General features: G+C 38.0%; 1 protein-coding gene across 1 annotated transcript in view; it reads right to left on the bottom strand.

Moving 5' to 3' along the window:
• Positions 1-24,831, bottom strand: part of LOC150087064 (glutaryl-CoA dehydrogenase, mitochondrial) — a 119,798-nt gene that overhangs the window by 69,041 nt on the left and 25,926 nt on the right. Inside the window, exon 4 of the mRNA XM_090371792.1 lies at positions 2,662-2,785. Within this exon, the coding sequence (XP_090227918.1) occupies positions 2,662-2,785 (124 nt within the window). The remainder of the gene's footprint in view (positions 1-2,661; positions 2,786-24,831) is intronic.

The raw sequence follows: 24,831 nt of genomic DNA, 5'->3' as shown, positions 1-24,831 counted from the left end.
CGGTTTATGGCCAAAATCACACCGGCCTCCGGCCCACCGGGATTTCCCGGGTAAGGCTTATGGCCAGTCCGCCTCTGTCAATAGAGAAAAAATATGAAATTGTGAAACGCTTTGAGCGAAATGAAAGACCATGTGGTATTGCACGTGCTACAGACCTAAATGAGGCAACGCCGAGAATTACAAAGAATGCAGAGAAAATAAAAACAACTTTCATAGCGGGAACAACTCAAAGTGTAATTAAAATCCATTAGATTAAGACACAAGAATTGGAAGAGATGGAACGGCTGTCTTTTCTATCTGTTTTTCGATTTTCTATCCGTTTGGATAGAAAATCAAACAAAAAACAAGTTTTGCTTACGATGGAAGCAAAAGCATTAGCAATATTTTATTACGTAATAGTCGTAATAAAATACGTAAGCATTTTATTACGACTTATGTATTATAATTTTATTACAACTATTTTATTTAATATAATAAATTTTTTACGAATAAAATACATATTTTATTCGTAAAAAATACTTTTTTAGTATTAAAAAATACTAAAAATACTTTATTATAATATAATAAATAATAAAAAAATATTTTTTATTATTTATTATATTATAATAAAAATATATATTATTTTTTATTATGTATTTTAATCGTTATAAAATACGTAAGTATTTTATAACGATTAAAATTACCCGATTATTTATTGTGTTTGGTAATGTTTTGGTTCCAAATGTGTGTTCAATCTTGGGTGGTCGGCACATAACCCCACTTTTCCCATAGGGCCTGTTGTTTATATTGCACGATTTTGCATTGCACGAGGGTTTCTAGGAACACAACTATCGTGCTATACGAGGACAGACTGTATAGGGATTTGGGATATATGCTTGTACTTGGCAGTTCAAATATCCTGCTTTTACAGTAGGTGGATTTCCATCTCTCCAAATAGAAATTTGTCTTACATTTGTCAGTCCTTGATTTTGGAGTTCATTGCTGATTTCCTCTTCAATAATGTACAAGAGATCCCACTCGGAGATTATTCTCCACGAAGAGTTTAAGGTGTTATAGGGGGTGACCACTACTGGTATACCTCCAAAGTTCGATACATTCAGTAACTTTTATGAATGTCTGGTACTGGATTCTTCAACTAAAAAATCCCCAGATCGGAGTCACTTGACTGATTTTGGTGGTCTGGCTAGCCCTTCCAAGACTTTTTGAATAAAGAAAAAAAAAGGGGGGGGGGATTTCCTTCATAATGTCTCTTCTCCAGTGGAGTGAATGATTAGGAATAAGGGTGTTGGTGTTGAACTGTCTGTCCTTTGCCTTTTGGCATCATTTTCAGGACCTTCAGCAGTTCAATTTTGTGGGATCTTCTCTGAAGTCCCTTGGGAAGTAATGGCTTTACTACTCATGTTTTGCTCCCAGGTTTCCAGCCCCACCACGAGGAGTCAAGAGCGGTGCCACCAAGTGACCAAGCAGCTGCTATAAATTAGTAGATTTGGTGGTTAGTTTGGGAATAAGGAAGAAAAAGAAAGGTGACTTTCCTTTCTGATAGTTTGCTAGGTCCCTTTAGCAAAACTTACTTATTGAGTACAGAAAATAAAGATCACTATAAATGTAAAAGACTAAATATAATGGAGAAGCACACTATAGTATCACTTGATGCCTCCAGATAAGCCTGGTATCCGTATCCTTGTTTACACTTGAGGAAAATCTAATCCAGGCATCTTTCTTTGCTTTTCTTCTTATTTGGTGGAACTTGGCTTTCAGTTTTTCAAAGTTAATTAAGTTAGGGAGTTTGTGAAATAAATTCCAAAGTTCTATTTTTTTCCTGTTTAGCATGTGTACAATCCTGACTCCACCAGTAATTACTGTGTCTGCATTTTCCCAGCAAAGATTTTGGTATTGCACTTTATAATATCTGATTAGTTATATGCTCAGTGACATTATCTATGAGATGGGATTTGACTATTTTACCATCAAACTGGACACGAGAGAAATATCTTCCAAATGGAGCAACGCAGTGAAGGAGAGTTTATCCATATTTGGAGCTTGCAGAGAATTGGTAGATGATCACTATTTTAGTGGATTATCAAGGACAGACTACTTTGTATTGGTATATATGGAGAGAGAGCAGATTGAAAGTCTATTGTACTCATGGGTCCTGTAGAAAAATGAACACCACTGTATAACAAAATAAGTTCGGATTGTTCAAACACTTGTGCAAAGACATTTTACTCACTTTTCAACACAAGTCTGACACGATAACCTCAAAAAAATAAAATAAACTGAGCTCACACTAATAAACACTGCCATATGGAACTGTCATGGTCAAGAATCAAATGACTGAAGGCAGTGTTGCCAACATGTGAGGATCTAGCTTACATATTACCAGCATTTACTCCTGACTTGATAAATTCAATAATACAACTCAAGAGATCAACTTAAGTGATTTGTAAAAAAAAACAGTATATGACAGAAAAAAATGAATATCATTTCTGAAATCAGTGTAACAAACTGCATTAAAAACAGCCATTAGTTTACAAACATAGAAAACAATGCAAAGTGGTTTTATTAGTATAAATTTGCAATGTTATTCAGTAGAATGAAAAGTATATAAAATTACTGATACAAATATAGGACTTTATCCACAATGCTATAACCAATTCTTACCGTTCACATTCTCTTGCAAGAAGACCATAAGTTACATGTGATACTCCAGCACAGCCATAACCTTTTATTGTAGCTCCTAAAACACCAAGCGAACCCATTTCTTTTAATATATCTTTGTCAAAATCTGCCATAAATTCAAATTAACACTATTAGTGAATACTGTAGATTTTTTAAGTTATAATTATATAAAAGATCAATAATTTAAAACAATCTAATAATGTTCCTGATATTTTTTGTAATGCATTTATAGATTAATTAAACTATACAACAAATTTTCAAAAAAGTTCTGTTTATTAGTTTTATTTCTTCATGTTTCCTTATCATTTTGGATATGTTAATTCTGATTATAACCTTACTTTTTGTATAGCATCAATAGTTTAGTATTAGCAAGGACACATGATGCAAGGAAAAAGACTTTTTCTGCATCAAAAAAAAAAATAAATAAATAATAAATAAATAAAATAAGATAAGATAAAAAAATAATGTAATAAATAAAACAATATTCATGATTCCCATTCCCACAAGAGTGTAGTGGGAAATTACCAACTGGTCAGTCTAACTTCAATAGTAGGGAAAATCATGGAGGAGATGATCAAGGGCGGATTCAGGATAATTTAAACAGAAATGGAATTCTGAAGGATACACATGATGTTTATCAAATCTGGTTAGCTACTTTGACAGGGTCACTCATGAGCAGGCGCCTCTGTAGCCAGGTAGGAAGGAGCAGCAGCGTGTAGCACATGCTTCTTGATTATACCAGGGTTCGAGCCCGTCACAACCAAATACGGAGGATGCGGAAAAGGTCAGGGAACGACCACCGCATATTCCCGGAGCAATATGGCCTTAGTTGCTAATGCTCCTAAAAAAAATCAAAATAACAATAACACTCATGAGCTGGATTTAGGAAATAATTTCGACATTGTTTATTTGGATTTCAGGAAAGCATTTCACTCTGTCCCACACGAGCAGTTACTTTATAATCTGAAACAGATTGGAATCACAGGGAAAATTCATAGAAGATAATCCTCTGAATCAGGATTGCTTCAGGACAGGAGGCAAAAGGTTGTAATAAATTTTTTTTTTTTTTTTTTTTTTGATTTGGTAGTTGTTGGCGCATCGGCTTCTGTGGCCATATTGCACCCCCCAAGGTTTTTGCAGTACTTTGATCCAAGCCCAAGGCGGGAATCGAACCCGCGACCTTTAGGTTGCCGGGCAGGTACTTTACCCACTCGGCTAGCCCGGTCAGCTGTTGTTGTGATAAATGATTATTCTTCAAATTGGATTCCCCAATTTGAAGAATAATCTGTTTTTGATTTTCTTAAATGCCATCGATGAAGGGATAGAGGGCATGATGTCTAAAACTGCAAATGATGCAAAGATTGGTAGAGTAGTTAATGATCACTGCCAAGCAGAACTTCTTTAGAGTGACCTAGACAGACTTCAGGGATAATCAGAAAAGCAGCAGCTATGCTTTAATTCAGAAAAATGCAAGATCTTACACCTGGGGAAAAGCAACCCCAAAATAACTGATATGCTTGGTGGAGTTGAACTAAAGTCAGTAGTGGAAGAATGGGACTTGAGAGTTACGATCTGTCAGAAGTTCTCTGAGCACTGTAGACAGGTTGCAAGGAAGGCCTGTGCCATCCTATCGATGATTTATCGAACATTTTCTAGTAGAGATAAGTATGTCATAATCCCATTTATAAGGCTATTGTTAGAGCACACTTGGAATACTGTGTTTAAGTGTGGAGATGCCACATTTCCACACTTGAACTATGTTGAGCTTTTTGAAAGGGTCCAAACACCGGTAACTTGCCTGGTGAGATTGGCAAAAGGGCGTCCATATGAGGAAAGACTGAATATGTGGGTTGCACAGCTTGGAAACTAGGCACTTAGAGGAGACTTTATTTATGTGTTTAAGGCTCTGAGAGGCAAAAGTAAAATGAATGAGAATGAAATTTTCACAGTTATAAATGATTCTAGAATTAGGGGCCATAAATTCAAGATATGGGTGGGGGATGTTTATTATTATCATTATTAGCCACACTGTGCAAGGAAGTGTGAGGCTTATGCTGCACCATCCAAAAAAAAAAAAAAAATTTCCGAGTTACCCTGAGAGAGAAGTAGGAAGGAATCACCAAGAAAGAGAAGAATGATGATATCCAGCTCAGGACCCTGGGTGTGCCAAGCCCATATTCACCAGATGTGAGCCTCTGGACTGGATTGCAGGAAGTTTTATTTTAGCTAGCAAGTAAATTACTGCAATAAGTTACCTACATGGGTTGCAGATGCTGGCAGTTTGAGAAAATTCAAAGGTCAGCTGGATAGTTACCCATGTGGGATTTAGTTAAAGATATAATTACCATCAGGGGTAACGGGATGGGTTTTTGCTTCCGTAAAGGTGACTATAGTGGTCTTAGACAGTTTTTGAATTCTATTATAATGGGACCAACTGATGATGTTACCATCAGTAGCAAATTCTAAGTGGGAAGCATTCAAGGAATTAACTGTGGAAGCTCCTAGGCTTTTCATGCTGAATAAAAAATATTGTTCAAGGTTTAGGCCTAAATGGATGTCAGATGAACTAATGAGACTCGTAGCAGAGAAGAAAAATGCATCGGATACATATAAATTATCAGGCGACACAGAAGCCTATAGTTTTGGTTTGATTTGGATTTTACTGGTGCAAAAATGACTGGGTATACTGCACCAGGAAAAAGTTAAAATAGAAAAACAATAGATTCTGGTAACCTTTAAAAAGGTTACCAGAATAAAAGGTCAACATATATTAATTTGACGAGGTAACCTTTAAAAAGGTTATTGTAAAATTTCAAAGTCTCCTAACATAAAATTTTTCTCATCGTGTACTGCAGACAATGCCTGAGCAAATGTTATGCATAAATAGTATGCTTTTAAATTCGAAATAACACCCTGATCCATAGGCTGGATGAGTAAAGTCATGTTTATCGGTAGAAATATGACCCTCACGTTCGGATATAAATCATCTAGATACGTGGGATGTCCAGGAGCATTATCTAATAGAAGAAAATCTTGAAAGGAACGTCATTGTCTTTACAATATTTTTCAACTTTGGGAATGAAGCAGCATTTAAACCAATCCTTGAAGTTGTCACAGACATTCTCTCAGATATGCCAGACAAGCTGTACTTGCTACCTGGGGGTCTAAAACGCTGATGGAACTGATATCTGGGTGACACTCAAGTCAAGTGGACCCAATTTCGGCGAAGTCTAGATGGTCTGTGACAGCCAAATCCTCTGCTTGCACCTTCATGATGGTGGGACTGTTAGTAATCCTGGGTATAACCTCCATGCACAAGCACACGGTGGGTGACCACCCAGGTGCTAACCAATGTAAGCAGGGGTTGAAGTGTGGCGCCCAAACCACATAGAAGAATGCCGCCTCTTTGTGTTACCAGGCAGTACTAGGTGGTAGATGACTCTCATCAACCGGTGTAATACCACCACTTTGCTTATTGGAGGCTTGAAGTGGTGGAACCCATGTGTAGTCTGCAGAGCTAAGTTCCAGTCAACCCTTCCCCATCTCTTCCATCACGCAGTATGATTGATGACTTTTGAGGTTATGATGAACATCATGATGAACGTCCAATCTTCCTTACATTTCGAGGGTACAGCTCTAAAACGGTGTTTGCAGGCCGGCCGCTACTTAGTACACTGGATTGAACCTATTGGTAACTCTCTAGGAGGCTTCCGGATCAGCTAGTGTATAATCTTGCTACCTCTACTCTGCCAGATAGTGACTGGAGGGAGTCCGAGTAGTGTGTATGCGGGGGGGGGGATTGTCAAGGGCACGCTACGTCGAGGATCTGGGTATATTCTTACTATGTGTATGCCATATCCAAAAATTTCATTACTTCATACAGCATGTCCCACCCACTTTTTCTTACTATTGAATACACAATGAATTGTCAAACTAATAGAGTAAGCTTATCTGCAAAAAGATCTAAACCTCACAAACACTTCCTAATTCAATCACAAATATATGTGGTCTCAATTCTAATCTCAAAGAAGTCCATTTCCACTTGCAGTCTGCCAAATCCCATGTACTTTTTCCTCACAGAATCTCAGTTATCGGTTGGTTCAACTACTGCTCATCTCAGTTGCCCAAATTATTCACTGTATGATTCCTTTTACCTCAAAGGAGGTAATTGTACATATGTCCATTTTGATATTCCCTGTCAGAGACTTGGTAATTTGGAATCTCTTCTTTTCGATCTTCTATGGCTTAAAATTTCTCTACCTCATTGTATCAAATTCATCTGTTGTCTCTACCATTCTCCCAACTGCACTAATCACTTGTAGTTCTTTGACTTCCTCTCTTTGCTACTTGACATTTCTCCAGTCCAACTTTCTAACAGTGAGGTAATTTTCTTTGGTGATTTTAATGTTCACAACTCCAGCTGGCTTCCATTTTCTAGTCACAATGACCCAGCTGGTCGAGATGCTGAGACTTTTGAAATTACTAATGACTGTGCACAGATTATTCATTTACCTACAAGAATACTCGACAATCCTAACCATACACACTTGATCTTTTTCTCACAAACAACCATTCTAAGTACACAGTCGAAGTGAGAGGTCCTTTAGGCACCTCAGATCACAACTTGGTGATTGTCTCTTCTCCAATGGAGCCTTTATCTCATGGCTATTCCCAACCTCGTATTGTTTGCCATTACAATAATGCAAAATGGAATGACCTGTGAGATTTCTTTTCTTCTTTTCCTTGGTCGGATTACTGTTTCAAAACTTCTGATGTCACTGTTTGCTCAGATTGTGTCAGTGAAATTATTCTTGCAGGAATGGAATCCTTTATCCCACACACACTCCACTTTAAAATCTCATCCTCTATCTAAACCTTGGTTTTCCAATAAATGTGCTAAGGCTGTTCAAGAGAAGAACGATGCATATCGTAATTGGCTTGTTTCTAATTCTTCAGTTTCATTTTCTGCCTACACCAAAGCTCACAACAATTGTAAAGCAGTTATTAATCAGTCCAAACTAGAGTTTGAACAGGCTAAAAGTAGAAAACTTGCTTCTTGCCCTAATGGTAGCCGAGCATTCTGGCCGAGCATTCAGCAGTGCATAGCACACGCTTCTTGATTATTCCCGGAGCAATATGGCCTTAACTGCTAATGCTCCTAAAAAAAACCAAAATAACAACAATGAGATACAGATGAAACGATGCCCTTTACACTACTATCATAGTTTTTTCATTTAAGAGTTGTCTATGGTGTATCTACACCAATATTATATAGATAATTTATACTCTCAAAAATATTATGCCTAGCTGCATTTAGTTTTACTTAAATATTATTACGTACAACTTTTGGCATGTCTCATATTGTGGGATTATCTTTGCAACTGGGTTGTAATGTCTGCAATACCAGGGTATCTGCCCGCCCACCCACTGATGAAAGGCTAACAAGCCTTGAAACGGTCACCATGGGGAGCCTGATATTCACGGAGTTTCTGAGAATAGGTAACAATAGTCTTTTCTACTGGGGAAGTTTGCAAACCTATTCAAGGAATTTATGAGTTTTTGAGTGGTGTGAGTTGAAGGAGTTACCGTCCCTTTCATTCTTCTACACCGTTTCTTTTCTTCTTCCACTCCTACTATAACTTTCCTTGTACTTCTTGCTTTTCTAAGTCTGATAGGGACAAGTAGATAGAAGAGTTATCCCACACGTATACAAACAAGCCTTGAAATGGTGCCGTTTGGGTGTATCTAATATTGTATCTACTACAATATTATATAAGTAAATAGGAATGAAGAGAAGTTTCTGAAAATTTGTTTTCTATATGATTGAAGAGGAACTCATTTCACTATAATAGCATAAAAACCCACACAATTGCAGTTATCACTATTTTCACAAATGAAATAAGATCGAGTTTACTACCCTTTTATAATTAGATGCATTAACAGAAAAGCCCAAATTGTTTTTATTGTTTTCTGGTTGTGACCTCCAGAAATGTGCTTTAGAAAAATATTATAAAGGCATTCAAAATCAGTTCTTATAACCGGAACATATGATAATGATGAAAGGATAGTGCAATTTCCATTATAAATATAATCTTTTAGAGAGATAAATAGCTTAGTAATATAGCGAAATTTTCAACTTCAAGGACTTGGAATTAAAAAAAAAGAAGGAAAAAAAAAGTGTTATCGGGTTCACATTATGATGTTTACACGATATCTCCATTTATTCCTATGGGGTGCAAAATACGTTTCCACGATTTTTTTAAATTTCCACCCGCCAGAAAAAAATTTCTGTAAGTTGGGGAGAGTTCCTGTACTCTAAAAAATAATTTCCTGATATTGTTACTTTAGTAGTAATGTTTTCAGAATAAGAACAACAAATTAAGTTATGTTAACCTGCAATTTATTATTCAAGTACAGGTTGGCCTCAATTAACGTGATTAATTCGTCCCGCAAGTGCATTGCGCAAAATGGAAACACGTTAATCAAATATAATAATCAATAGGAAAAATTATAATCGGTTCTTGACCTTCTGGAATGTCCATAAAGAATTTTAAAAATAACTTTTTAACTGTATACAATATAAAAGATAATGAAAATAATTATGGAATTAAATATTTATTGCATAAAACAGCGGTTCCCAAAATGTGGGCCGTGGAATATTTTAAATTTTTGAGAGAAACACAGAAATATTTGACATCTGTAGGACACTGTGCGAACTACTAGCTCGAGGTAATTCAAAGTTTCAACATTTCTTATTAAGTTGTTTGGACCTAACTACTAAACGGAAGGCTCATTATAGCCTCGGTTGCCGACCGGGCTAGCCGGGTGGGTAAAGTGCCTGCCCGGCAACCCAAAGGTCGCGGGTTCGATTCCCGCCTCGGGCTTGGATCAAAGTACTGCAAAAACCTTGGGAGGTGCAATATGGCCACAGAAGCCAATGCGCCAACAACTACCAAATCAAAAAAAAAAAAAAAAAAATAGTCTCGGTTGCTGATGCGCCAATAAAACCCAAATCAAACTAAACGGAACTGTTAGGTATTTCTTTTAGTCTGGATGCACCGTGAAAAAATTACTGAGACACTACGGGCGCTGTGAACGAGAAAGTTTGGGAACCTCTGACATAAAATACACAATGAAGAAATGACTTGCGGAAATATTTGAACAGTGTTGACTTTCTCTTTTCATCAATCAATTTCCGATAACTGACAACAATCTTCTCAGAGAACCTCAAACAAAAGGTTTGAGGTTCTCTGAGATACTAAAAATTTCATCTGTTCTTTTACCGTTATCTCCTTTGCGGTAACATTTTCATCTGGCTCATTTAAAAATCTTAATTTTTAAATGCAAGTCTGCATTGACTTTATTAGCGGGAGAAAAACAAGTAACATGTCTTCTTCCGATGGTTGATGGACCACAATGAGGCAGGCAGCAGGCAAACATTTGTTTATTGCCTATCCAACGGGTGGTAAGCTTAATGTGTGATTCAAATCTTTTTCAACTATCACATAAAAAAAAATCACATTAACTGGAAATTTGCATTGTGTAAAGTGAAAAGTGGTATAATTTTTTTCAAATAGCGGTAACTGAAAAACGCGTTAATCGTACTCGTGTTATGTGAGGCCTGGCTGTATATAACAAAAATAAGCATAATGTGAAAAAATAATTTCATAATAAAGTTTTTGCAGAATATTTCAAATTTTTATTAAGTTCTCATCCAGCACACTATGCCGACTTCTTTTCTTACTGTTTGTGTCTGTTGCTGAATGATGTTTCCAAATCAACATATTTTGCTGGATTGAAGCTGGTCAGCAGTGGGCCTACAATTTTAAGAAATAATAGTGAATAAATTGTTTTTGTCATCAATGAAACTCTGGTTGGGCTGACGATCAGATTAATTTGTGAAAATCCTTGTTCACATTCACTTGATGAAATTGGTTTCATACTTAGAGCATCCATCAAATGCTTTAATTCTTCTGAAACCATCTTTTCAATTAGGTATTCCCGAAATCCACAAATTGTATCTCTTTCATTTAACTGTATCCTAATTGACAATTTTCTAACTTCGTTCTCACCAAATGCCAACACTTCATGTTTAGAAGGTTTAATACCATCGTTGTCCTCACTTTCCTCCTCTCATCACTGATATTGTCACCAGTTCTTTGAACTAGTTATTAAATTTGAATTTTTTCTTCTTCTTTTTTTTTTTTTTTTGAAACTCTTCAAAATGTCAGTGTTATTCGATATTCAGGTACTGTGACCGTAAAAAGAGATAGGGAAAATTTATGGAAAAAGGAGAATAACGCACTTCCGCAAAACAACAGATGATTATTTATTGGAGTAAAAAAAAAAAAAAAAAAAAAAAATCACTCTCTCCTAATTCTCTTACAGTTGATTCATAGTGGTGTCCAACCTACAGCCCACGCGGAAAGTGAACTAAAACAGCATTTTAAATTTTGCTAATTATCAATCAAATTTTCTCATTAAATGTTTTGTTCAGTAAATGCAATTGCGTATGTACATAATAAAATTTTCGAATATTTTCAATTTTATTTTTACATGTAACAAAATATGGAAAATGTAACACTAATTTTTCTTGAATCACTCAGTGTGGCCCTCGAAAGAAATCTAATTTTGAATTTTTTTGAATATGACCCCTGTACGGAAAAAGGTTGGACACCACTGCAGTAGAAGGTTGACCAGAGCCCATTGTCAGTATCGGGAATACCCCTTGATCTGCTCACTGTTGACCAGCACGACTTCTCCGTATGTGGGGCAGGTGGTCGGATAGGTTTTACGAGTACCACTAAGTTGTAAATTGGTAATCCCATTAGCTCTCTTAATTTGTGCCCCAGCACTAACTGCCTAAAGGCCAGAAATGTGAATAGCGTGTAGTGAGTTAAGTCTATTCCGTTCATTATATGAAAATTTTCTACACTCAACGGAAACTGTTTTAAATGCAACTTCCAAGGGGAATTCAAAAAAATCTGCTATAAAAGGGGTTTGTCAAACAGAGGTCCGAATGAATAATTTAGAATTCTAAAAATGGTTATAAAGTTTTATATAGAAAATATCTTAACAATAGACAGTGAAAAATGCAAATTTAGTTAAATAACTTGAAGCTTATTTGAATAGTAGGTAAACACTGAAAAAAAAATTTACGAAATATTACAAATTTCAAATATGGAATTTGAATTTTTGACATGTAACATGTCACTATTAATAAAGGTGCTGGTACACCATACCATCCAAAAAAAAAAGCACTGTATATATAAATAGAAGAAATAACTGTAAAAATAAAGTATCTAATTTAGATATGTGTGTATATATTAAGGGTTTGTAAAACCTTTAAAACTACTGACACATGGTCATTGTCTGCTAAAATCTGACTGAGTATATAAGGCCCAGTCAGATGTGTAAAAGCGGTAAAATATATATTGCGAATACGGTAAAATTAACGCAATCCATTAAAATATGTTTTATAGATAAAATGGAATTGCAAGACTCACACATAGGAGGGTTATCTGCCATGAGCAGGAACGAATGTATTATTGATTGTGTCCTGTTTGTTGTTGTTTGTTATTTGGTTTTTAGGAGCATTAGCAACTAAGGCCATATTGCTCCGGGAATATGCGGTGATCATTCCCTGATCTTTCCGCATCCCCGTATTTGGTGGTGACGGGATCGAACCCCGGTCTAATCAAGAAGCGTGCGTTACACACTGCTGCTTCTTCCCACCTGGCTACGGAGGCGCCGATTGTGTCCTATGTGGAGTCGAACAAGAACAATTTCCTCGCTACGATTCCTGCACAGACTAGACTGCTAAGTTTGTAGTAAAGCTTTATCTAGTATTATTTATTTGTTCTCTCTTTATGCCATAGTTCTTGCTATTTGGAGTATATTTTGTTGCGTATTATTTGCCTGTAATCGGAATAGGGTACTGACAAGCAAAGATTATCAGTGGGAGTTGCTGATTTGTCTGCCGTGTTGGCCAATTCATTTCCCCTAATCCCAATGTGGCTAGGAATCCAGCAGAAGCGAATATCAAACTTGTATTCGTAAAGAGAATGAATCTTCTCCAGAACCCGACAGAGAATTGGATGGGAGCTGTGTCTCAAAGATAATAAAGCCTGTAATATACTCAAAGAATTGGAATATATTATTGAATTTTGGTATTGACTAGTTCTAATGTTTGTTATAGGCCTAATGACTTTGATGAGTACAATGAAAAATTGTACAGGGAAATAGAGGGGGTCAGTAAATCAGAATGTCTTATAATGGGGGATTGTAACTTCTCAGATGTAGAATGGAAGTTGTGCATTGGTCACTCACACTAGCAAAACTTTTGTGGTGTTATTGGATCACTGATTTCTACAGCAGCGTACTTGAGAGGCAACCAGAGAGAGTAATACTCTTGATCTGATTATCACGGATTAAGAACCTGCAGATAAAGGAACCACTAAGTGGCAGTGATCACAGTGTACTGACTTGGGATTTACTTAAAGATATAACTACCATCAGGGGTAAAGGGAAGGGTTTTTACTTTTGTAAAGGTGACTACAGTAGTCTAAGAGATTTTCTAAATTCTATAGAGTAGGACCACCTGATGATGTTACAAATTCTAAATGGGAAGCATTCAAAGAATTAATCTTGGAAGCTACTAAGCTTTTCACACCAACTAAAAAATACTGTTCAAGGTTTACGTCTAAATGGATAATGGATGTCAGATGACCTATGAGACCCATGGCAGAAAAGAAAAATACATGGGACACAAAAAAAATATCAGGAGACACAAATGCCTAATATAGATATAAGACAGTCTGTAATGAAGTCCCAAAGAACATTAGACAAGCAAAGGCAGATTACGAGAAATCTTTTGCAAACAATGCAAAGAAAGACAGTCACGACTTCTTTACTTGTGTAAACTCTAGAAAGAAGGGGATGAATCAGATTGGCCCACTTGATCTCAATGGTTCAATGGTTGAAGAAACTGCTGAGGTGGCTGATAAACTGAATGAGTATTTTGCATATACATTCAGACATGAAGAAGTCTGCAGGGAAGTGGAGGCCAGAAGCTTATCAGACTCTGACAAGCAGCTAAATGATTGTGTAAAAACTGAGAGCAAAGTGGAGGAAAAATTGTTGAAATTGAACATAGGAAAGGCACCTGAGGTGGATGGGATCTATCCAGTTATATTAAAGTAAGCAAACCTTTAGCCATAATTATGAAAGCTTCCTTGGACTCAGGGGAGGTCCCCATGGACTGGAGATGTGCAAATGTGTACCCAATTCACAAAGGGTGACATGAGTAATTACAGACCTCTTAGTCTAACTTATATTCCAGGGAAAATAATGGAGTCAGTGGTTAAGGGAGCGATGCAGGATCATCTAGACTAGACTGCAGTTATAGTTGAGACAGCATGGACAAATTTGACTGGATGCTATGATGTGGTCACAAAGGAACCGGATGAAAAAAATAATTTCGATATCATATACTTGGATTTTAGGAAAGCTTTTGATATTAGCATTAGTAAAGGTACATGATGCAAGAAAGCAAGCTTATATAGCATCAATCAAAGGAGAAAAAAAAAAAAAACCCAACCCTTCTCATTTCACCCGTCCACTCTCTGCAAAGGTTTGGCTAGTTCTGCCTTGAATCTATTTAATCTATCAACTTCTACAACGACAGATGAAAGTTTGTTCCAGCAATCAACCACTCGCTGGCTAAAGGTAAACTTCCACACATCTATCCTACAACTGCCTTTCCTCAATTTGAATTTATGCCCTCTCAGGCGACTATTCGGAGCAAGAGGAAGAATCCCATCAGCATTAAGCATGCTTTTTACTTCTATGTCTTCTATGTCTCTTTCATTCTCTGCCATCTTGGGTGTGTACTACCTAATTGATATTTTATTCTGAGATCAAGTTTTGGATCGACTTCTGAGAGCCAGAACAAGATGTTTTAGTTCAATCAGAGAACTAGCCAGAACTATTTAGTCTTCACTTACCAAAAACTTGTGGAAATTATAGAGCTGCTTTAGCATTTAGCATTAGCATTAGTAGAGGCATTCGATGCAAGAAAGCAAGCTTATGCAGCATCAGCCAAAAAAAAAAAAAAAAAAAAAAAATTATATATATATTTTTTATAATTAAAAAAAATTTTAATTATAAATAATTAAATAAATAAATAAAAAATAACCACTTCCACTTCACCCCTCTGTTCGTTCGAAATACCTGTCCAGCTGAGCCTTAAACTTATTCAGGTTATCAACTTCCACGACAAGGGATGGAAGTCTATTCCACCAACCAACCACCCGCTGGCTAAAGGCAAATTTTCTCACATCTATCCTACATCTGTCCTTTCTCAATTTGAATTTATGCCCTCTCAGGTGATTATTCTGAGCAAGAGGAAGAATCCCATCAGCATTGAGCATGCTCAAACCATTCAAGGCTTTATACACCTCTATCAGATCATCTCGCCGGTGCCTAGTCTCCAGACACTGTAATTTGCAAAACTTAAGCCATGCTCAAACTATTCAAGGCTTTATACACCTCAATCAGATCACCTTGTAGGTGCCTTGTATCCAGACACTGTAATTTGCAAATTTTTAGCCTTTCTTTGTAAGAGCAACCCTTTGTTCCATTCACTAATCTTGTTGCCCTTCTCTGTACTCGTTTCAGCAGCTCTATATCCTTCTTAAAATGAGGCCTCCAGACCTGTATACAGTACTTAAGGTATGGCCTGACCATTGCCTTATACAAGGGGATAATTACCTCCTTATCCCTGCTAGAAAAATTCCTGTACTCGTTTGACAAGACACAATGAGCTACTCTTGCAGACCGTCTGCACTGCTCAGAAAACTTCATATCTGCTTGCAAGTTACCCCCAGGTCCTTTTCATTCTCTACCACTGTTAGTGTAGTACCACATGGTTGATACGTTACTCTGGGGTTACTGCATCAATAAATACAGAAAACAACAATGGACCCAACACTGAACCCTGGGGAACGGACTCCACTAATTAGTCCACGAAGAGCAGTGTCCATTGATTACAACTCTTTGTCTTCTCCCACTCAACCATCCCTTTATCCTTAGCAGCAATTTGCTTCCAATGCCACACTGCTCCAATTTGGGCAGCAACCTTCCATGTGCAACAGTATCAAAAGCCTTTCTAAGGTCCAAATATATGATAACAAAATTATCCTTTCCACCCAGTTCCTTTGTGACCACATCATAGTATCCAATCAAATTGGTCAGACAAGACCCTTAACAAACCCATGCGGTGACCGAGCTATAACTGAATTGTCTAGATGATCCTGCAGTGCTTCTTTAACCAGTGCCTCCATTAATTTCCCTGGAACAGAAGTTAAACTAATAGGTCTGTAATTACTTCTGTTGCCCTTTGATCCTCCTTTGTGAATTGGGGTCACATTTGCACATCTCCAGTCCATGGGTACCTCCTGAGTCCAAGGAAGATCTCATAATTATGGCTAAGGGTTTACTTACTTCGTTTTGCTGCCTCCTTTAATATAACTCGATAGGTCCCATCCAACCCAGTTACGTTTCTTATGTTTATCTTCAACAATTTCTACTCTGCTTTGCTCTCAGTTATTACAAAATCGACTGGCTCACTGTCGGAGTTTGACTCACCTCTGGCATTCCCCTCTCTGAATAGGTCCTCATGCGTGGGTGTGGATGTAAAGTACTCATTTAGTTTGTTAGCCGTCTGAGCGGGATAATCAACAGTTGAACCATCAATGTCCGGTGGACCTATCTGATTCATCCCTTTCCTTCTAGAGTTTACATAGGTAAAGAACTCTTTGTCATTTTTCTTTGCATCCTTTCTCATAATCTGTCTTTGCCCGTCTAATCTCCTTTGTGACTTTATTACAGACCAGCTTATATCTCTTATATCTATCATAAGCTTCTATGTCATCCATTAATTTTATATGTATCCCATGCATTTTTCTTCTCTGCAATATGTCTCATTAGTTCATCTGACATCCATTTAGGCCTAAACCTTGAACAATATTTCTTAGTTGGTTGTAAAGCTTAGAGCTTCCAAGATTAATTCTTTGAATGCTTCCCATTTTGAATTTGCTGTTGGTAACATCATCAGTTGGTCCACTGTATAGAATTTAAATACTGTCTCAGACCACCATAGTTGCCTTTAACAAAGCAAAAACTCTTCCCTTTACCCCTGATGGTAATTACCGCTTTGAGTAAATCCCACTTCAGCACACTGTGATCACTGCCACCTAGTGGTTCCTTTACCTGCAGATTCTTAATGCATGGATAATCAGATCAAGAGTGTTACTCTCTCTAGTTGCCTCCTGAACATGCTGATGTAGAAAACAATCATCCAATAAATCCACAAAAGTCTTGCTAGTGTGTGAGTGACCAACCCACGAATTGCAGTCAATATCTGGGAAATTAAAATCTCCCATTATAAGACTGATTTACTGGCCCATTCTATTTCCCTGTATAGTTTCTTATTATACTCTTCAGAGTCATTAGGCCTATAACACTCTCCTACTCTCGATTTTGATCTCCCAATGCTTATGTCACACCAAAATGACTTGACACTGCACTGTCCAGCGATGTCGACTGGCTTCACTTCCTTGAATTTTATGTTTCTTAACTAATAGCGTAACCCCTCCTCCCTTCCTATCCTATCTATCCTTCCTGCACACATTGTACTCCCCAAATTCTAGTTCTGCATTCCTTATATCTGTGTGACACCATGTCTCTGATATCCCAACAATATCTGCCTTTGATGTTTTGAGCAATACCTCAAATTCATCAAATTTATTTACCAAACTCCTAGCATTGGTGTACATGCAAATATACATGCACCTGTTCCTATTCTTAGCTACCCTAACACAACCCATGTGTTTACTTGTACCGCAATGACTCCCAGCAGTCCCTGAAATACCTTGCATCTTGTTTTCCAGGCTGCTGCTCATTCCAATAGAAGCAGTGCAAGAATCACTATAACCTCTGCCAGTGGCTACTGTTAATCTATTAGTCCTTGTATCCCCCAAGCTAGCAGTTTTCCGACCCACCTAACACTGCCTCGATAGCATCAGCAAATATTCTTGCGCCTTTCTATTTAAGTGTATCCCATCCCTGTAGAAGCAGTCTCTCCTGTTAACAAGTACAGACCAGGCTGAAAAAAATTCTACCCCTCAAGCCTTGCACAATCTTTCCAGGGCCGAATTAATCAACAAGGCTCTCATCATATACTCTCTTCTATTGTGTCTGGGCAGAATTACAGACACTGATAGTCTGGTGATCACTACAAGTCCACTATGTTTTCACCTCCCAATTCTCTAACGTTCATGCTACAGTAATCTGTAATCAGTAAAATTAGACTTTATTTCTACCTGGGGTCTCCAGCCCGAGTACCGCATCACTGTTCCTTTTGCTTAGCTTTCGGATTCTCACACTGTTTAGGCAGTTCTTTATATTTCTCAAAACAGCATTATGAATTTATTTGTTGTCTCTCTGACTAGACCTCCCTTTTTGCCTAGGCTACTGCAAACCTGTTCAGCTGTCCTGGTGTGGGAGCTTGCCCCACTCCTCCTCTGACTGTAAATAGAATAGTCTAGTGATCGCTGCAAGTCCAATCTGTTTCTGCCTCCTAATTTTCTAACATTCATGCTGCAGTAATATTGGAGATTGTAAAATCAATATTTGACTCCCTGTTTACAGTAAAAATGTACTTTCCTCCCCGGGGAACCACTAAACCTGATTCTGAACCACTAAATAGAATAGTCTATTCTTACTGCCAGCTAAAAACTTGTCTAATTGATGCTCTACTCATTAGTTAAATGATTGAACCATGTTGAACTGGCATTTGTGTCTGTGGCAAAGATAAGTGAATATCCACATAAACAAGCCTGCACTGTTTGTTTTGAAACACTGACATTAATGTCAGTTTGACCATGATGTATATGCTGCAAATGAAAAATGAAGTTAATCAAGATTCTTCAACTCGTATACACATTATGTGTTTTGTGAACAATAAATTCTGCGCTTTTACAACAAGGTTCCTGTTGGGAAAAAAAAAAAAAAAAAAAAAGATAAAGCGCAGCCATTATCAACCCACTGCAGGATGGAAGCCTCCTCAACAATTCATGCTGAGGGAAATGGACCATAATCTGCCACGCTGATCCAGTGCGGGTTGGCAGATCGACCGTATTCAGCAGTCAGGGGCTTGAACCCCGATCTACTCAAAGAGCGTGTGCTACTGCACTCCCGCTTCTGACCACTCGGCTGACCATGATGTACATGCCGCAAATGAAAAATGAAGTTAATCAAGATTCCTCAACTCGTATACACATTATATGTTTTGTGCACAATAAATTCAGCACTGTTACAACAAGGTTCCTGTTGGATATTACACTTTCTGCTCAATCTTTCTCTCCTACACACAACACACCTCTGCAGAAAGTGAGTAGCCTGTAATATGTCATTTCACAGTATAGAGTTCTTGAATGCAGACTGTCAGTATGCTCCCTTTCATATATTACTCTTATTCATCTGTTATTGCCCTTGACCTTTGTGCATTTATCTGTACCATGGATAAAGTACTATTTGGTCGTAATATATACCCATGCATCTGTGACTTACTGTTGTTAGTTCCTATTTTCTTTTTTTGACTTTTCATACTCTTTCTTTCATCGATTTCAGTACTTTCAAGTATTAAGGGCATTGCTTACTTCTCACAGAATGCTGTGCAGTATTGGTTTGCATTTCTGTAAACAGAAAAACAGAAACTGTAGGAAAACAGAAAGAGAAACTGCAAACAGAATGGTTTGCAGTTTTGTATCCATCAGTGAAGGGCGCCCTGTGTGTTCGGACTATAAAGCCAAGAGCTCTTGGCTTTATAGTTTGAACGTGCAGGGTGCCTTTTACTGACAGATACAAAACATGTAAGCGTGTCCTTGATGAGCATAATGACTGTAAGTTGGTTCATTATGATAGCAAGTCTGTGCTGTGTTTCCAAAGCCCTGACAATTACAGCAGAGTCCCTAAAGTCATTAATTTTGTATGCTATGAATCTGATAATGACCCTACCCTGCAGGAATAGACAACTTCTAAATTGACTTGAAACTTCGAGCACCCTGTGTTAACTGTGTTATACTTGAGTTGCTTTCTTCTCCATTTCTTTACTAGAAAGATTTCCTTTCATCTCATCAACGGAAGGAACTCTTTCTAGGAAATGGAAGAAATGGAACTCTTTCTAGGAAATGGAAGAAATGGAACTCTTTCTAGGAAAGTACAATTGTACAAAACTCGTAATAGGGCTTCCCAGTAATAGACTTTTCAACAGCATACAGTATCTTTCCTCCTCCTAACCTCACAATCCTTTTGGCACTCCTAACCTCATGATCCTTTTGCATGCCTTGATTTCATCTAATTCTCTCTGGGATCTCCAACTTCAGTACCACATCACTGCCCCTTATGGTGCATAGCCTTTGGATTCTTGCACTGTTTTGGCAGTTCTTTATCTTTCCTCAAGACAGCATTATGAATTTAATTGCTGTCTCTTGGAGTAGACCTCTCAGCTGTTTTTATAAGCAGTATATGCCCACTTGGAGGTGGACCCTGACATCTTTGAGTTGGAACCTCACCAGACTTCCTAACCTTTCCATGTTCTTGCACATTTCCATCTGTATTTTGCTCCTGTGTCCTGTTTTGCTGGAGAAGTTACTGTACAGTCATTTCAGGTGCATTACTTGACCCTTCTTTCATACTCTTCCAACTTTAGCTCCAAGGAGCAGACCTTTTCCTTTAGACACTCATTTTCTGGTCCTACCAAGAATGCATTCAACCATTCCCTGGTCAAGCTGCTCTCTTTATCCTGCAACTCCTGCAGCTTCCATTATGCCTGCTAGTCCATTGATTTTTTCCTTAAGGCATATGTTTCCGTTAGTATGTTCACTCCTGTGTGGCCTACACTGCATGCCTTCACTTAATGACAATCTGACATTGACACATTGAAGAGATAAACACTCTTTTGGTTCCTTCAATTTCCTATTAGTCGCATCCAACTCGAGATCCTTTTGGATATTTAAGGAAACCTTTTCAATACTGTGACTTTTTGTTCACTGTAACCTTTTACTTCTACCACCATGTCTTGGTTGTGGTGAACTCCTCCAAGGGACACTCGGGTACCCTTGAACTAATGTTATCCTTAATAACATACTTATTTTTTCTAATATACAGCCTCTGTGATGCCCTGCCAAATATACCTTGAGATGAGACTGGGCGCTCTACTCCTGACTTATTTCTCCTCTTCCTTTCTGTAGTTTTCCAATAACGTGCCAATCTCCTTCTGAGACAATTTTGATTTGCTTTGCTTTAATTTACCCCACTTTTCAACTTCTGCTATCCCTTCTGTGAAATACCCATTGTATTTACCTCCTTCCTTGTCTTTGCTCTTTCCATCTCGAATTTCTCTTTTCAAACACTTTTGTCCAATACCACATTGTCCTTATCCAGTAAGACCCTGTTACTCCAAGATCCATAACCCCCAAGAAATGTGCATTTCATCTATCAATGTTTTTTTTCCACCTGGGCTTGTGTCAACCTCCCCTTTTATAATATGATTCTTTAGATCATTTTCTCATAAGACATTCTTAATGTTCATTTCTTTGCTAACTGTACTTTTGTATGCATCACTTAACTGGCCATTGCCTTTTATGTTATTACACATCCCTTTTCCTTCATATTTTCCTCATCCTTATTCATATTTTTTATTTATTAGTTTTACTAACCTCAGTGGTGTTTCAGTTTCCAAAAATAAAGCTCTAAGACATTAAAAAAATCATGCAAAATTTAAATTAGCATTCAACTAAGGACATAAGGAGGAAATAGGGTCTACCAAATTTACTATATCAATATTTTAAAAAGATATATCTAGTGCAACCGCAATATAACATAGATGTCAGACAACAACTTTAATACCTCCATTATAGCCAAACCCAGGTGTTCATATCTGGTGAGTATGGGGATATCATCATTCTTCTCTTTCTTGGTGATTTCCCTTCTATTTCTGATGCTCTCTCTCTCTCTCTCACAGGGTAATTCAGAAATTTTTTTTTGGCTGGTGCAGCATAAGCCTCAGGCTTCCTTGCACCATATAGCTAATAATAATAATAATAATAAATAATAAATAATAATAATAGTAATGATAGCACGCTACTGCAACAGGATCTGGAAAAGTTGAGCACATGGGCTGACAGGTCGCAATTGAGGTTTAAAAGTAACAAATGTAAAATACTGCTTATGGGTAGCAGTAACCCCAGAGTAATGTACCAACTGCGTGGTACTACAATCAGGGTAGTGGAGAATAAAAGCACCTGGGGCAGTTAGATATGAAGTTTTCTGAGTAGTGCAGACAGGCTGCAAGATTTGTCAATGATACACAGAAATTTTGCTAGCAGGGATAAGGGGGCAATTGTCCCTTTGTATAAGCCAATGGTCAGGTCACACCAAAGTACTGTATACAGGTCTGGTGGCCTCATTTTAGGAAAGATATGGAGTGGAGGAATAAGATTGGTCCGTGGAAAGGGTTGCTGTTACCAAGAAAGGCTTAAGTTCTGGAAATTGTGAATTCTGACCTGCGGGGTGATCTAATTGAGGCGTATAAGGCCTTGAATGGTTTGAGGAAGCTCAATGCTGATGGGATTCTTTTCCATGCACAGATTACACACCCAAGAGAATATATATTCAAATCGAGGAAAGACAATTGTAGAATAGATGTGTAGAAATTTGCCTTGAGCCAGCGGGTGGGTGATAGTTGGAACAAACTTCCATCTATTGTAGTGGAGGTCAACAACTTGGCATTAGTAGAGGCATACGATGCAAGAAAGCAAGCTTGTGCAGCATCAGCCAAAAAAAAAAAAAAAAAAAAAAAATGCTCCGATATCAACCCTCCATTCGTACCAAATACCTGTCCAGCTGAGCCTTAAATTTATTTGGGCTATCAACTTCCACAACAAAGGATGGAAGTCTGTTCCACCAATCAACTGCCTACTGGCTAAAGGTAAACTTCTGCACATCTATCCTACAACAGTTTTTCCTTAATTTGAATTTATACCCTCTCAGGTGATTATTCTGAGCAAGATGAAGAATCCCATCAGCACTGAGCATGCTCAAACCATTCAAGGCAAACCATACACCTCAATTAGATCACCTCGCAGGTGCCTAGTCTCCAAACACTCTAATCTGCAAAACTTAAGCCTTTCTTCATAAGAGCAATCCTTTTTTACATTTACTAATCTTGTTTCCCTTCTCTGTACTTGTTCCAACAGCTCTACATCCTTCTTAAAATGAGGCCTTCAGACCTGAATACAGTACTCAAGGTGTGGCCTGACCATTGGCTTATACATGGGGATAATCATCTCCTTATCCCTGCTAGAAAAATTCCTGTATATCATTGACAAGACACCATGAGCTACTCTTGCAGACCATCTGCACTGCTCAGAAATCTTCATATCTGCCTGTACAATTACCCCCAGGTCCTTTTCATTCTCTACCACTGTCAGTGTAATACTTACTAACCACATAAACGCTATCACTGCATTCTCCCCTGGCCTAGAAAAAAAACTTGCAGCTAGGCCTGCACCACAACTGAAGAATAAAAGTAAGTTGAGGTACCTACAGAGTGCAGTGCAGAAAGCAAGAGTCGAATAAATGAAATGAGAGCTAGAAGAATGAATGAAAGTGTAAGCGTGTGAGAAAAAGAACATAAACCATAAATGCTACAATTAAGTACACACTAACCCTAGTTTTAATTAGTATTTAAATTTACATTACAGATCATTGCATTCCCTCTGGTGTGTGAGAAAAAGATGAATGAGTGTGAGTGAAAAAAAAATATATATATATAAATTAAGAAAAAAAAAAAAAAGAATGCAAAAGAGTGAGAATGCAGATTATGAATGAAATAAATGTGTGTCTCTCCCACCGCTTAGCCTGGTGTGTTCCCACTGCCAGCTAACATATCCCACCCCCAGAACAGGATGGGCAGCTTAATCTTCTTATTGGATTCGACACTACATGGACATGACAACCCTCACTGACAAAGACATATTGCAGCAAAGCCGCGGTGTCTTTATGGTCCACGACATCTGAAACGAGTACTCTAACCCGATTCCCTTTAAAACCCCATCCAAAGATAGGGGAGGAGACAGATCTCTCTCTCTCCTCCCCCCATACTTCGCCTGGTGGAGCTCGTCTCCACTGACCTCTTTGGGGTTGCCTACGCTATCGTCCCTATTCTTCTATCTGTTTCCCCCCCACTCTTCAGTCTCTCCCCTCTCTCACTAAAATTAACCGAGTACACCCCTTAACAATGCTGCCAAATTCTCATCAATGTATAAATTCTACTGGTTTCATGTAAATCTCTAAGACAACTAACACTATTATCTTTTATCTAGCATATAGCCTCACATGTCTAAATTTAATAACATCAAAATTTTACCCGACTTATTAGGCCTTTTAACACATCTATCTAGCGTTCAACCCCAACCAGCGATTTCCTAACGGCAATCCCATTAAGCATTAATGTCAAACGCGTAAATATATATATCTATTTTTTAAGGTCCTAGCCACTGAAATCCCAGGAAACTAGGTTGCAGGATCTGCCAGAGCAACTTGTTGTGATAATGGACACACCCGGCTAGCCTCCATGTGGCGAGGTATGGGCAACATAGGGCCCACTAGGGGCCTGGAAGCCAATAAGCTGGACAAGCAATGGGCACAACACATCACACTGCACAGCCCACACACTTTCAAGTCTCTGGCTTGACAGTGTACTGTCCTCGATACAGCGAACACACACGGAGATGGGAGAAATCCCAGGTGACGTCTGACATGAACATACCTTATACCTTGTCAGTGTAGTACCACAGAGTTGATATGTTACTCTGTACTCTGGGGTTACTGCTTCCCATATGTAGTACTTTACATTTGTCAATGTTAATTTCATTTGCCACCTGTTGTTGTTGGTTTTTAGGAGCATTAGCAACTAAGGCCATATTGCTCCGGGGATATGCAGTGGTTATTCCCTGACCTTTCCGCATCCTCCGTATTTGGTGGTCACGGGCTTGAACCCAGGTCTAATCAAGAAACTTGTGCTAC

This window comes from Mastigoproctus giganteus, chromosome 4, assembly GCF_048544385.1.
Source record: "Mastigoproctus giganteus isolate SK-2022 chromosome 4, ASM4854438v1, whole genome shotgun sequence".
In the NCBI taxonomy this organism is placed as follows: Eukaryota; Metazoa; Arthropoda; class Arachnida; order Uropygi; family Thelyphonidae; genus Mastigoproctus; species Mastigoproctus giganteus.
Note: the sequence above shows the minus strand (reverse complement) of the source record. Positions and strands in the feature narration are given on the sequence as shown.